General features: G+C 53.2%; 1 protein-coding gene across 1 annotated transcript in view; it reads left to right on the top strand.

Moving 5' to 3' along the window:
- The first annotated feature begins 11,725 nt into the window (after nucleotides 1-11,725).
- Nucleotides 11,726-13,254, top strand: part of CTPS1 (CTP synthase 1) — a 29,203-nt gene continuing 27,674 nt past the window's right edge. The window contains exons 1-2 of the mRNA XM_075908625.2: nucleotides 11,726-11,880; nucleotides 12,011-12,188. Coding sequence (XP_075764740.2) covers nucleotides 11,800-11,880; nucleotides 12,011-12,188 — 259 coding nt within the window. The 5' untranslated portion in view covers nucleotides 11,726-11,799. The remainder of the gene's footprint in view (nucleotides 11,881-12,010; nucleotides 12,189-13,254) is intronic.

The following is a 13,254-nucleotide window of genomic DNA, read 5'->3' as shown; positions in this document are numbered from 1 at the left end:
AGCTGGTACCAGCGCTTTCTTATGTTCTGAAAGATAAAAACATTTTCCTACCCCCACAGGAGTGGCACATTATATCTCTTGTAGTCCTTTTCACTGTACAAGTATTGTGCTGACTTCTTTATTAACCTGCTGCTTCCCAAAAATTACTTTTGCTTTTATTTTGTAAACCAGCTTCCATGGGATTGGGAAAATTACTTCCCTGGTCAATTATTAAGTTAAAGGTGGTATGCCTTAATTTTCCTCTTATACCACAGACCAGGTTTTTAGTCTGTCTGTTGTGAAGCATCACATTTATTCACCGGTAGCAACTGTATATGCTGCTGTAGTGATTTTCCTTAGCACAAGGTGTTTACCAGTTACCATTCCAGCAAGCCTAAAAGTCTTTCTCTTTCTGAGAGAGTATCTTGTGCAATATTAGTACTACATTTATTTCCATGTTAGCAGTAACATTAGTATTAGATTTCTTTCAAGTAGGGGCTTATGAATATTTTACTATATATTCCATATCTTTTATTTGGACAATTTACTATAGTACAGTGTGTGTTATATCCTCTTGAAAATTTTGAACAACAGGCCCTTTTTATCATTTTAATATTATTTATAGAAGATTCAAACTGTTCATTTTGCCTTCAGATTCAAAGTTAGGAGCAGCCCAAAGACTTAGCCTTGAAAGAGAAACAGTGAAATTTCAGAGTTCTGCGTTAAAGCACACAGCAAGAACACACAGCTATTGTGGCTTTTCTTTGAAGTGTATGAGGTGTTTTATGTAAAATAACAATTTGTTTTCTAGAACCACCTCAAGGGTTAAATGCCCCAAGACAAGCATTTGTGTCTGGCACAATGCATCTTATCATCAATTTGCAATTTTAGGTGAGAGGGCATTATCCAAGACAAAATAAAATCAATTCATTTGAAACCTACCAAACAGATTTACAGATCTGCAATGCATTCTCTGGCATGCATTTGACTAAGTTCAATAGAATCCCTTAATTTCCATTTAGCAACTTTCCCCAAAGAAACAAGGTTTTTTCCCCCTCTATAGCAGGTTTTCTTTAATCCTTTAGGACAATTGCTTAATTCCTTCCACACTCCACAGAATCAACTCCTCCTCTTCTCATCTCCTTCATCTCTTGCTTTCTTCCTCAAATGAAAACTTTCCTTATTCCCAGTAATGTAACTTGCCAATGCCTGTATTACTGCTAAATGCAGGACAATGTAGCACTTTAAAGACTAACAAGATGGTTTATTAGATGATGAGCTTTCGTGGGCCAGACCCACTTCCTCAAATCAAATAGTGGAAGAAAGTAGTCACAACCATATATACCAAAGGATACAATTAAAAAAAATGAACAATTTTTTAATTGTATCCTTTGGTATATATGGTTGTGACTACTTTCTTCCACTATTTGATCTGAGGAAGTGGGTCTGGCCCACGAAAGCTCATCATCTAATAAACCATCTTGTGAGTCTGTAAAGTGCTACATTGTCCTGCATTTTGCTTCAACTACCCCAGACTAACACGGCTACATTTCTATCACTGTATTACTGCTGTCCTTATTCTGCCCACACAGGCCCAAAACCTCTTTCTTTCTTTCTTACCTCCCTCCCCCCCTCTGAGACATGCTTATTTCCTTTCTGTTGTTTATATACCTGAGCCTGCTTTTCTGTTGAATGGCTCCTTGTCAGGGACACAGGTTTTGTCCATTATTAGTTTAGTAAGAAGGGTGGGCTTTTAAACTAGCCCCCACACCTTCTGGTTCCTTTCACTGGGTAAATCCAAATGTTTATTTCTACAGTCAACTAATAATTATTAAACTTCTTAGTACAGGTTTTTCATAACAGTCAGACAACAGTAGTATTTATTTTGATTGAAATTAAGGGTTTGTAAACCAATACCTACCTATTTCATCAATTTGCTTAAAAGGTCTGCAAGGTATTGCAGACCATGGGCTGTGTTTAAACTCTTGCAATATTTGTTTTAAAGATATAGTACACCTTTTCTTTTTCTTTTCTTTTCATGAGGGGTTTTTCCTGAATCTTTGTACCAATGTGCCCAATTTGTTTTTACTAGAAATTTTTAGTATAATATGTTATATGCTTTTAAGACCCTTAAAGGATCTTGAAGGAAAGGAAGAATGGGGCACTAATTTTAGTTCCCTTTTGGCTTGCCCCTCATATGATTGTGGTTGCAATGCAGTGAACCCCATTTTATCTTTAAACTTGCCAGGGCCACCTTTGTCTATTTCTGCCCCCACCCTGTAGGCATTGTAAAAGTGCTTGCAGTTTGTTGTTTAACAACAGGAGACGTTGCTTTACAGTTTTCCAGGTTTTTAACAACCCTTTCCAATTTCTCATTTTCCTGCTTTACTTGTATGAACAAATCATATGTCTTGATAACCTGTGCTGCTTTCCCTGTTCTAATTTTTATTATTTATTATTATTACTTCATTTTTCAGCCTTAAGGAGCTATTTTCTGCTCCTTTAATTTGAGGATCTCCAGCATCACTATTACTGCTTTGTCCATTTTATTGCCTTCCTGATTATTTCACCATTTGACCACCTCTTCCTTTGCTCCGGCTGTGGCATACTGTGTTTTTAAAATTGCTGCCTGCCGGGGTTTGTGAACTTGGACTCAAAAATTCCTGTGGGTTGGCTTTCACCTTCCCCTTGGGTGTCAGGGTTCAATCACCCTGACTGCTGACTGTATGGTCTCAAACTCGTTAGGTTACCCTTATGGGGATGTGCGTCTCCCCCTTCTGTATACAGCTTGCTGACTGAGGATGTGCGTCTCCCCCTTGGATCTCGTGTTCTCAAGTCCCACGGATCAGTTGTCAGCCCCTTTGGGGAATGTGCGTCTCCCCCTTCTGTATACAGCTTGTACCACGATCTTAATTCACACACACACACTTGCCCGCCTTATTGGGGATGTGCATCTCCCCCTCCTTTGAATTCCCATGGTCTCAATCTCCATGGCTACTGGCCTTCTTGGGGATGTACGTCTCCCCCTTTACCATTGTGGTCTTACACACTTGCCAGCCTTATTTGGGACTTGTACTATTCAAGGTTATATACGTCATGTGCCTGATGGGGGCTTCCATCAGGACTTGCAATGTCACGTACAATGAGGAATTGGGACCACCAGTGTGCACTGCCTGCCGCCTTGTACCCAGCCAATCCTGGGCTTAACGTACGGCTCAGTTGCTCCCTGGTGGTTGGTCCAGTGCCACCGTAACACACCCCTTAGCTCTATGGTCTCCAACCTTTTTACACCGAAAATCACTTTTTAAATCTCAGAACAGGTGAAGATCTACCGCCCCTCCCCTTCCTTGAAGCTCTGCCCCTTTCTTGAAGCCCCGCCCACTCTATTCTCCTCCTGTCCATCACTTGCTATCCCCAACCCTTACTTACACAATCTGATAAACAATTTATTTTTAAATTATGTGATATATACAATTAAAATCACGTGTTTATAGTTATGAAATAAATGGTCTGTTTTTTATTCATGCTATTTAAATCTAAAATGAAGCATTTATAATTATACATTTTGTGGGGACAGGGGAGAGGGAACAGGGTGCTGGGAGGGCAGAGGACAGGGATCTGCAGCAGGGGAGTGGGTGCCAGTGGGGATAGTTCGGGGAGTGGGGATGGGAATGGGGACAGAGTTCTGTAGCTGGGGACAGGGGAGTAGGGTCTGGGGAGTGGGGACAGGGTGCCAGTGGCAGCAGAGAGTCCTCTGCATCTGCCTCCTCCCAGGATTCTACCCGCCCCCAGAGGGAAGCCAGCACATGCCTCCTCCGGGCCCGACTCCCCCTTCATGGAGAGCCCGGACCCCGCAAGACATCATGGGCCTGGTGCAGGGGGATGACATCACACCCGCCGGGCATGCAACATCAGACGGGCACCCAGAAACTCCCGTAGGGGTGGGGGTAAGGACGGAGAGGGGGGTGATGTCACCCGCCGAGCCCAGGGGCGGATATAAAAAGGTGACGGCCGGGCAGGAGAAGGGGAGGGAGAAGCAGGAGCAGGAGTGTGGGGAGACGGAGACACAGGAGGAGCAGGTGCGGCAAAGAAGATTAAGGGGGGACATGATAGCGGTTTTCAAATATCTAAAAGGGTGTCACAAGGAGGAAGGAGAAAATTTGTTCCTCTTGGTTTCTGAGGACAGGACAAGGAGTAATGGGCTTAAAGTGCAGCAGGGGAGGTTTAGATTGGACATTAGGAAAAAATTCCTAACTGTCAGGGTGGTCAAATATTGGAATAAATTGCCAAGGGAGGTGGTGGAATCTCCCTCTCTGGAGATATTTAAGAACAGGTTAGATAGACATCTGTCAGGGATGGTGTAGACGGAGCTTGATCCTGCCTTGAGGGCGGGGGGCTGGACTCGATGACCTCTCGAGGTCCCTTCCAGTCCTAGTATTCTATGATTCTATGACCCAAGAGCAGGGGCGCAGCGGGTGCACTGGGCACCTGCGCTCTGAGCCTGGGTGGCGGCACTGAGCAGTGACCCAGGGCGGGGTTGCGAAACCCGCGAGCACACGTGTTTAGGGGCAACACCCCTGTTTGCTACAGTAGGGAGTTTAGCTCCCTGCATTAGGGCCCTGTGTCAGGGCCCGGGAGAGTGGGTGGGCCCAGCCTCCTCTCCACCGCCTTCGTGGGCCCGGCCTCCTTCCTGGGCCCAGCCCCCCTCTCTGCCATCCGAAGGCGACCAGCGAGACCCAGCCGGAGCGGCTGGCTGGCCCCAGGGCGATCGGCAAGTGTTTTGTCTTTGAAGTAGACGGTGATTGCATGTGGGGCAGTGCATGATTGAACAAAAGGGTAATTCGCATAAACTATGATTGCGGACTCGTGACACCCACTTCATAGTAATTTCATTTAGATCATATTTCCCTAGTTTGCTTCTGAGAATGTAATGTGGGACCATATCTATTGCTACCTTCCTGTCCGCTAGGCCAGTAGCCGTGCCAAAGAGGGGAGTTAGGCTGGTTTGGCATGATATGTTCTTGAAAAATCCATGTCAGCTATTCCTTATAACCCTATTATCATCTAGGGCTTGTAATGGATTGTTTAATGATTTCTTCCAGTATCTTCCCAGACAGCAAAGTTAGTCTCACTTGTCTATACTTCCTGGAGCCTCTTTGTTGCCCCTTGTAACGATAGATATTATGTTTGCCTTTCTCCAGTTCTCTGGGTGCTCACTCTCCTCCATGAATTCTCAAAGAAAATCACTAACAGTTTCGAGATTGTTTCAACTAGTTTCTTAAATACTCTAGCCCCACAGACTTGAATATGTCTCACTGGTCTATGCAGTGGAATTGAAACTGTGTTGCTCCCAGGAGATCAGCGAGACAGGGTGGGGGAAGTGATATCTTCTATATTGGACCAACTTCTGTTGATGAGAGATCGCTAAACAATCTGTCCCACCTTGGCTTTTGCTGTGAGGCTGAGAGATTTCCCCATACCCGAGGAAGCGTTCTGTGTGGCTCCGGAGCGTATGTCGCTCACTAACAGCTCTTTGTCCAGTATCATAGAATCATAGAATCCTAGGCCTGGACGAGACCTCAGGAATCATTGGTCCCAAAGCAGGATCAATCCCAACTAAATCATCCCAGCCAGGGCTTTGTCAAGCCGAGACTTAAAAACCTCTAGGGGTGGAGATTCCATCGTCTCCTTAGGTAACCCATTCCAGCGCTTCCCCTCCCGCCTAGGGAAATAGTTTTTCCTAATATCCAACCTAGACCTCCCCCACTGTAACTTGAGCCCATTGCTCCTTGTTCTGCCATCTGCCCCCACTGAGAACAGCCTCTCTCCAGCCTCTTTGGAACCTCCCTTCAGGAAGTTGAAGGCTGCTCTCAAATCCCCCCTCACTCTTCTATTCTGCAGACTAAATAAGCCCAAATCCCTCAGCCTCTCCTGGTACGTCAAGTGCTCCAGCCCCCTAATCATTTTGGTCGCCCTCCACTGGACCCTCTCCAATGCGTCCACATCCCGTCTGTAGTGGGTGGCCCAGAACTGGATGCATTACTCCAGATGTGGCCTCACTGGTGCTGAATAAAGGGGAATAATCACTTCTATAGATCTGCTGGCAATGCTCCTCCTAATGCACCCTAGTATGCCATTAGCCTTCTTGGCTACAAGGGCACACTGTTGACTCATATCCAGCTTCTCATCCACTGGAATCCCATAAGGTCCTTTTCTGCTGACCTGTTACTTAGCCAGTCAGTCCCCAGCCTGTACCAATGCTTGGGATTCTTCTGTCCCAAGTGCAGGACTCTGCACTTGTCCTTTTTGAACTTCATCAGATTTCTTTTTGAAATTTGCGTAGCTTTTTCTGGTTGCTTTTCCGGGAAAGGCTTCTCCACCATCTGGCTAGATGGGGCCAAATGGTGGAAAAACCTCCTCTTTCGGTGGAGCTCTTATCCCTCATAGAACGAGGGACACAGGGCTCCAAGAAAGAGCCTGTTTGCTCTTCCGCAAAAAAAAGCAGGAGAGCAAACGTGTTCCTTGGACGCAGCGGAGTTTACCCCACAGGATAAGACATATCCTCAGGAGGGGACCTATGCTTTCCTTGGACTTTTTCTTGCTCCTTATGCATTTATAAAGCCTCTTCCTATTGCCTTTTATATCCCTTGCAGGTGTCATTCATTTTATCCTTCAGCCTTCCCGATTTTGTCCCTGCATGTTCAGGCTGTTCATCCTTAAAAATGAGGCCTTTTTCTCCACTTTTTGTAGGATTCCTTTTATTTTTTTTATTTGCAGGTCATTAAATTGCTCTTGCTGGAGCCACATCAGCCTCTTACTAGTCTTCCGATCTTTCCACTACATCAGGATGGTTTGCAGTTGTGCCTTTAATAGTTTCTTTGAGAAACTACGAGCTCTGGTTTCCTTTTACCCTTAGATATTTTTTCCATGGGACCTTCTCTCTACCCATTCTCGGAGTTCATTAGTCTGCTTGGTTGAAATCCGTTGTCCTTGTTCTGCTATTCTCACCTGACCCTCTCCTTAGAATCATGAAATCTCATTCCATTGTCTCTTTCTTCCAAATTGCCTTCATCCTTCAGAATTTGCAACCAATTCTTCCCTTACTGAGATGTCAGGGATCTGCTGCTGTCCAAGCAGGAATTAATTCAGGGCAGGTCCCCGGCCAGTGCTGAGCAGGAGGTCAGGCTAGTGGATCTATGAAAACACTCCGCAAAGGTCGGCATCATTCCCTCCCATGTTACAGAGGAAAAATGACGCCCACAGTCCCTGCCAGGCCAGGCAGAGAACCCAGCCCCCCCGAGGGCTAGCTCAGTGCTAGTCACTGGCTCATGCTGCCTTCCGAACCGTAAGAGCAGTTCTTCTGCCCGTCCCTCCCTTTGTCTTGTACAACTCGGCTCTGTTCCCAGCCCCCCAGCCCTTCGCTTACCCCTCCATTAGGCCATAGCTGTTCTCTGAGCTCCTCTCTGGGGCAGCAGCAGCAAACTCCTCTCCATGGAGAGAAAGGAAGAGAAGCAGGAGCTGGGGCCTTGCCGATGAAGAGACCCCACCGAAAGGCACAGGCCCTGCAAGGGGGTTCACAGGTTCATGGCCTCTGCAATCCAAAGGGAAATCTTGACTCTGCAACACTCAGCAGGGCACTGTCTGCCAATCCCGCCTAACATTTAAAGAGCGAGTGTGCGCTGGGCACCGCTCCTGCAGGAAAACCACTCCCCGAGATATGCCCAGGTGACACTGTCCAGCGACCTGTTTGCTGCTTTAGGAGTGCCACTCCCCGCTGCTTTACTGCCCAGCCCTGCCATCTAGTGGTCAATTCATGTAGGAGAGACGCCAGATTTTTGCCTTAGCCATGTACTGCTTGTTGAGGACAAGAGTTATTACTAAGCTGGGTCATCTGACTAGGGATGTAAATCCCACGTAATCAGGTAACCGGCTGTTAACATCCCAAAGTCTGACAGTGGGTCATATTTCGGCTGCAAAACTTGTCCGCACGCTTCCCCTGAGACTTCCAACCCTCTATCCCACTGGTGGGAAATAGACACGGATCGATAGCGCTTCGGAGCAAACACAGTGTAAGAATGGACAGAAGACACTGACATCAACAGAGTGGCACCAGCTTGCTCCAGGCCTGTATTTGGCCCACAGATAAAACCCAGGGGCCAAATGGATGTGATGAAGCAGGCTCAAATGGAGGATCCTGCTAGCAAAATTACAGGCAAAACCACAAAGCCAATGGGTATATCTGCAGTGGAGTAGCGAGTGGGGGGGGGGGGGGGGAACGGTTGTCCCCTGGCACCATGCTAGGGGGGCGCCAATTGAGTCCCCCTCCACTCTCCCTGTTACAGACCCCTACCAAATAGCCTTGGCACAACCCCTAGAGCAGGGCCGAGGGGGGCCAGGTGGGTGGGGGCCACAGAGGGGGTTGCCTTTGTCTATCCTGCAGTTCCTGCATCAAGAGAATCCTCCCTCAATTGGAAAAGGGTCTTTTAAAGATCTTGTGTGCATCTCTGGCCCTGTTCTGCGGTGCGAAAGGACTGGAAACAGGGGGACAATCTCACGAGTTTTCTCCAACTGCCTGGCCTGCCAGCTGCCCTGCAGCTCTGAGTCAAATGTGGTCCCTTTCTCTCCGTGCATCATAGACCAGAATAAGGCTCCTAGAGGCCCTGTGCAATGGCATGTTCGGACAACTCCCCCGGTGACCCCTGTGCACCCCCAGGATGTCACTGGCTGTACTGTAGGAAGCGATTGTATTGACAATGCACACGCAGCAATAGAGCCCAGAGCCTCCGTTCTCGGCAGAGGTGGCTCTGCAGGGCCCAGAGCAGGACAAATTCACATTCTCCTGAAAGACGTTGCGCTGTGCACAAGCAGCAGGCCTGCTGGGGGGAAAGCTCTGGGCGGACAGGCCAGGCCTGCTTAGTGCTCTGACCCGTTTCGACCGGCACGTCACAAACGCACCCGGTTGGTCAGAGATGAGCCTAAGCCCTGACGCTGTGAAGTGATCGAGCGGCTTCAGAGGAGTGGGCCCTTCGCTTCACGTTTCTTACAGGTTCGTTTGCATTGCCCAGGGCAGGGGGCTGGGGTGTGTGGATGTGGGGGAGCTCAGGGCAGGAGGGTGGCGGTTGCGATATGATAGCACCTGTAAGACATATAAGGGTAGGATGGACTGCAGAGGGTTCAGTGCAGGGGGTTGTGGTGCGTGAGGATGTGGGGGAGCTTAGGGCAAGGGGCTAGTGGGCTGTGGAGACTTAGGGCAGGAGGTGGAGGTGAAGGGGGGCTCTGGGCAAGGGTGTTGGAGTGTGAGGGTATAAAAGTCAGTGCAAGGGGTTGAGCATGTGGAGGGAGCTCAGGGTAAGGGATGTGGGGGTGAGCTTGGGGCTGGAACTGCGGCCACCATGCTCCCCGGGCACCAGATCCCCAGGGCTGGAGTAGGGATGTGAATGACTAGTTGACTAGTCAACTATCTGATACTCAAATGCTTATCAGATAGTCGACAGGCTAGTCCACTAGTCGCTCCCCCCGCTTGCTGCCTCTATCAGAAAAAGGGGGCAAGGGGGGGGAAGAAGAGGGGGTACTTCAAAATGGCAGCGCCGCACGGAGCCCAGGGTCAGCAGGGGAGTCCCCAGCAGATTTCGGGCTCCACAGGGCACTGCTGCTTTGAAAAGCTGCGAGGAGCCTGACGCTGGGCTCCCCATGGTGTTTCAAAGTGGCATCGCCTCATGGAGCCCAGGCTCAGCTGACCCCGGGCTCCACACAGCCCTTTTGCCTTTGAAGTGTAGGGCTGTGGCTACACTTCAAAGGGCGAGATGCCCTAGCAACTAATCGAATAGTTGATGCAAAATGCTTCAACTATTCAATTAGTCAATTGTTCGATATTTAACATCCCTAGGCTGGAGCCTGAGTGCACTGCATCCACTCTGCCTAGGTGCAGCGACACAAGCCGTTTTTGTTGCTACACCAGAGGCATCCAGCCCACCCCTACCTGGCCTTTGTTAACATTGAAGCCATGAGACAGCTGATTTTCCTGGGATCCATTTCTCTTTAGTGCCAGCCACATGGACAGTGACTGCAGAGTATACTCCTGAGTCTGAGAGCTCCCACAGACACCCCACCCCCGTACATACATGTGAGTGCATGTGCTCTGACAGAAGAGGAACTTGACGCCTACATGTGAAGTGCTGCAGGGACCAATCAGCGAAAAGGCCCATGGAGTTTGCTCTGCTCCACTGTGATGAAATGTTGTAAAGTATTTGGAGCATCATTAGCTGCTCCATAGTGAAATGTGCAACTGGCTTCCCATAGAATGTGACTTACAGACTCTTCTGGAAGCTAATCATCCTGACATTTCCCAGGCCATCCCTCAGCCCAGCTTGGAATTTCTTTTTTTGGGGAGGGGAGGGTGGAGGAGAGTCTGAACAAAAAGCAGAGGAGAAGACTGAAGGGAAAATATCCTGGTCAGTTTTGAATTTTGTAACTTTGTGGACGCTCGGCAGGGATTTCTGGCGCAAGAGAGCGTCCAAAGCACAGCGTGCTCATGGCAGTGTGGACGTTTCCTTGCGCAAGAAGCTGCCAGTGTAGACATAGCCCTGGGGAGCCCCCTGCCCCCCCTCACTGCTGCGCTGCCCCGCCCCTCCCCCCTCTGACAGCCCCGCCCCATCCCACCTCCCAGACAATGACAATCCCGCCCCACCCCCCTCTGACAGCCCCACCCCATCCCACCTCCCAGACAATGACAATCCCGCCCCGCCCCCCAGTGACAGCCCCACCCCATCCCACCTCCCAGACAATGACAATCCCGCCCCGCCCCCCAGTGACAGCCCCGCCCCATCCCACCTCCCAGACAATGACAATCCCGCCCCGCCCCCCAGTGACAGCCCCGCCCCATCCCACCTCCCAGACAATGACAGCCCCGCCCCGCCCCCCAGTGACAGCCCCGCCCCATCCCACCTCCCAGACAATGACAGCCCTGCCCCGCCCCCCAGTGACAGCCCCGCCCCATCCCACCTCCCAGACAATGACAGCCCCGCCCCGCCCCCCAGTGACAGCCCCGCCCCATCCCACCTCCCAGACAATGACAGCCCTGCCCCGCCCCCCCAGTGACAGCCCCGCCCCATCCCACCTCCCAGACAATGACAATCCCGCCCCGCCCCCCAGTGACAGCCCCGCCCCATCCCACCTCCCAGACAATGACAGCCCTGCCCCGCCCCCCAGTGACAGCCCCGCCCCATCCCACCTCCCAGACAATGACAGCCCTGCCCCGCCCCCCCAGTGACAGCCCCGCCCCATCCCACCTCCCAGACAATGACAGCCCCGCCCCGCCCCCCAGTGACAGCCCCGCCCCATCCCACCTCCCAGACAATGACAGCCCTGCCCCGCCCCCCCAGTGACAGCCCCGCCCCATCCCACCTCCCAGACAATGACAGCCCCGCCCCGCCCCCCAGTGACAGCCCCGCCCCATCCCACCTCCCAGACAATGACAGCCCTGCCCCGCCCCCCCAGTGACAGCCCCGCCCCATCCCACCTCCCAGACAATGACAGCCCCGCCCCGCCCCCCAGTGACAGCCCCGCCCCATCCCACCTCCCAGACAATGACAGCCCCGCCCCGCCCCCCAGTGACAGCCCCGCCCCGCCCGCAGTGACAGCCTCGCCCCGCCTCCCACACAGCGACAGGCCCCGCCCAGGCCTGGGTGCCATCACTCCCCGCCCCATTGACAGGCACCGCCCCTCGCGGAGAGCCGTCCAGTCAGAGATGGCTGAGCCCGACGCCGTGGCGCTCACTGCGCAGGCGCGCCGTCACGCGTGCGCTCTCCGCACGCCGGCCTCATGCGCTCTCACTTCACCGCCAAGCCGGCTGCAGCCCGCACACAGACCTGTCTCGCGCCGCCGCCGGGCCCAGCGCGCGCGGTGAGAGCTAGGGCAGGGCGGGACCACTGGGCGGGGGGAGCGCGCGCGGGCGGGGGGCGCTGGGGGAGGGGCGGGTGCCTGTGGCCGAGCCCCCCCCGCGAGCCGGGGGTCTGACGCGCCCGCCCCGCAGGCGCCGAGGCAGATGCGGTACATTCTGGTCACGGGCGGCGTCATCTCCGGCATCGGCAAGGGGATCCTGGCCAGCAGCGTGGGCACCATCCTCAAGTCGGGCGGCCTGCGCGTCACCGCCATCAAGATCGACCCCTACATCAACATCGACGCGGGCACCTTCTCCCCCTACGAGCACGGTGAGGGCGGGGCCTGGAGCCCGGTCAGGGGCGCGGGGCGGGGCCTCGAGCAGGGGGCGGGGCCTGGAGCCCGGTCGGGGCGCGGGGCGGGGCCTCGAGCAGGGGGCGGGGCCTGGAGCCCGGTCGGGGCGCGGGGCGGGGCCTCGAGCAGGGGGCGGGGCCTGGAGCCCGGTCAGGGGCGCGGGGCGGGGCCTCGAGCAGGGGGCGGGGCCTGGAGCCTGGTCAGGGGCGCGGGGCGGGGCCTCGAGCAGGGGGCGGGGCCTCGAGCCCGGTCAGGGGCGCGGGGCGGGGCCTCGAGCCCGGTCAGGGGCGCGGGGCGGGGCCTGGAGCCCGGTCAGGGGGCGGGGCCTCGAGCAGGGGGCGGGGTGGGGCCTCGAGCAGGGGGCGGGGTCTCTAGCGGGCAGCCTGCGCGCAGCTCCTCCCCGGCCGACAGGGCGCTTCCTGGGCACTTCCTGGGCACTTCCTGGGACGCCGGCGCACGCCCTGCGGGACTCCCCTCCGCAGGAGGGCAAGGCGGGGGAGAGGAGGAAGCGCTGCTCCTCCCCGGCCCCACAGTGCGCGCTTCCCTTCCTTCCCCACGCTCCGGCGACGCGGGATCCAGAGCGACTTCATCCGGCGCTACCCAGAGAGCCTCGTCCCTGGAGACCCCCAAGAACTGGCTGAGCTGCCCTGGCCTCGGCCCCATCCCTCCTGTACCCTATCTCACACCTCCACCCCTATCTCACACACTAGGTCCCTCATTTTTGGCCCCACCTCACAGTGTAGAGGGGCCCACAAAATCCACTAATCCTGGAATCCCAGAAGAGTTAATCTGGCCTCAGTCGTACCTAGTGGCCCTCCCCCCCCGCATGGGGTGGGAGTGCCAGGGGAGAGAGGTGTCTCAGTCGGGGGCCACATCCGTTAGGCTTGGAGGGGTATGGGGGGAGTTGTTTTTTTGCATCTCACTTGTGTGGTTCCCCACTGTTTTTTTCTGTGGGTCCTCACATCCCCAAACTCCTGCACACCCCACATCCCCAGTCTTGATCCTCAACACTCCCTCACCATCCACACACCACAAATCTGTGTC

Source organism: Pelodiscus sinensis, chromosome 26 (assembly GCF_052426305.1).
Source record: "Pelodiscus sinensis isolate ZL-2025 chromosome 26, ASM5242630v1, whole genome shotgun sequence".
In the NCBI taxonomy this organism is placed as follows: domain Eukaryota; kingdom Metazoa; phylum Chordata; order Testudines; family Trionychidae; genus Pelodiscus; species Pelodiscus sinensis.
Note: the sequence above shows the minus strand (reverse complement) of the source record. Positions and strands in the feature narration are given on the sequence as shown.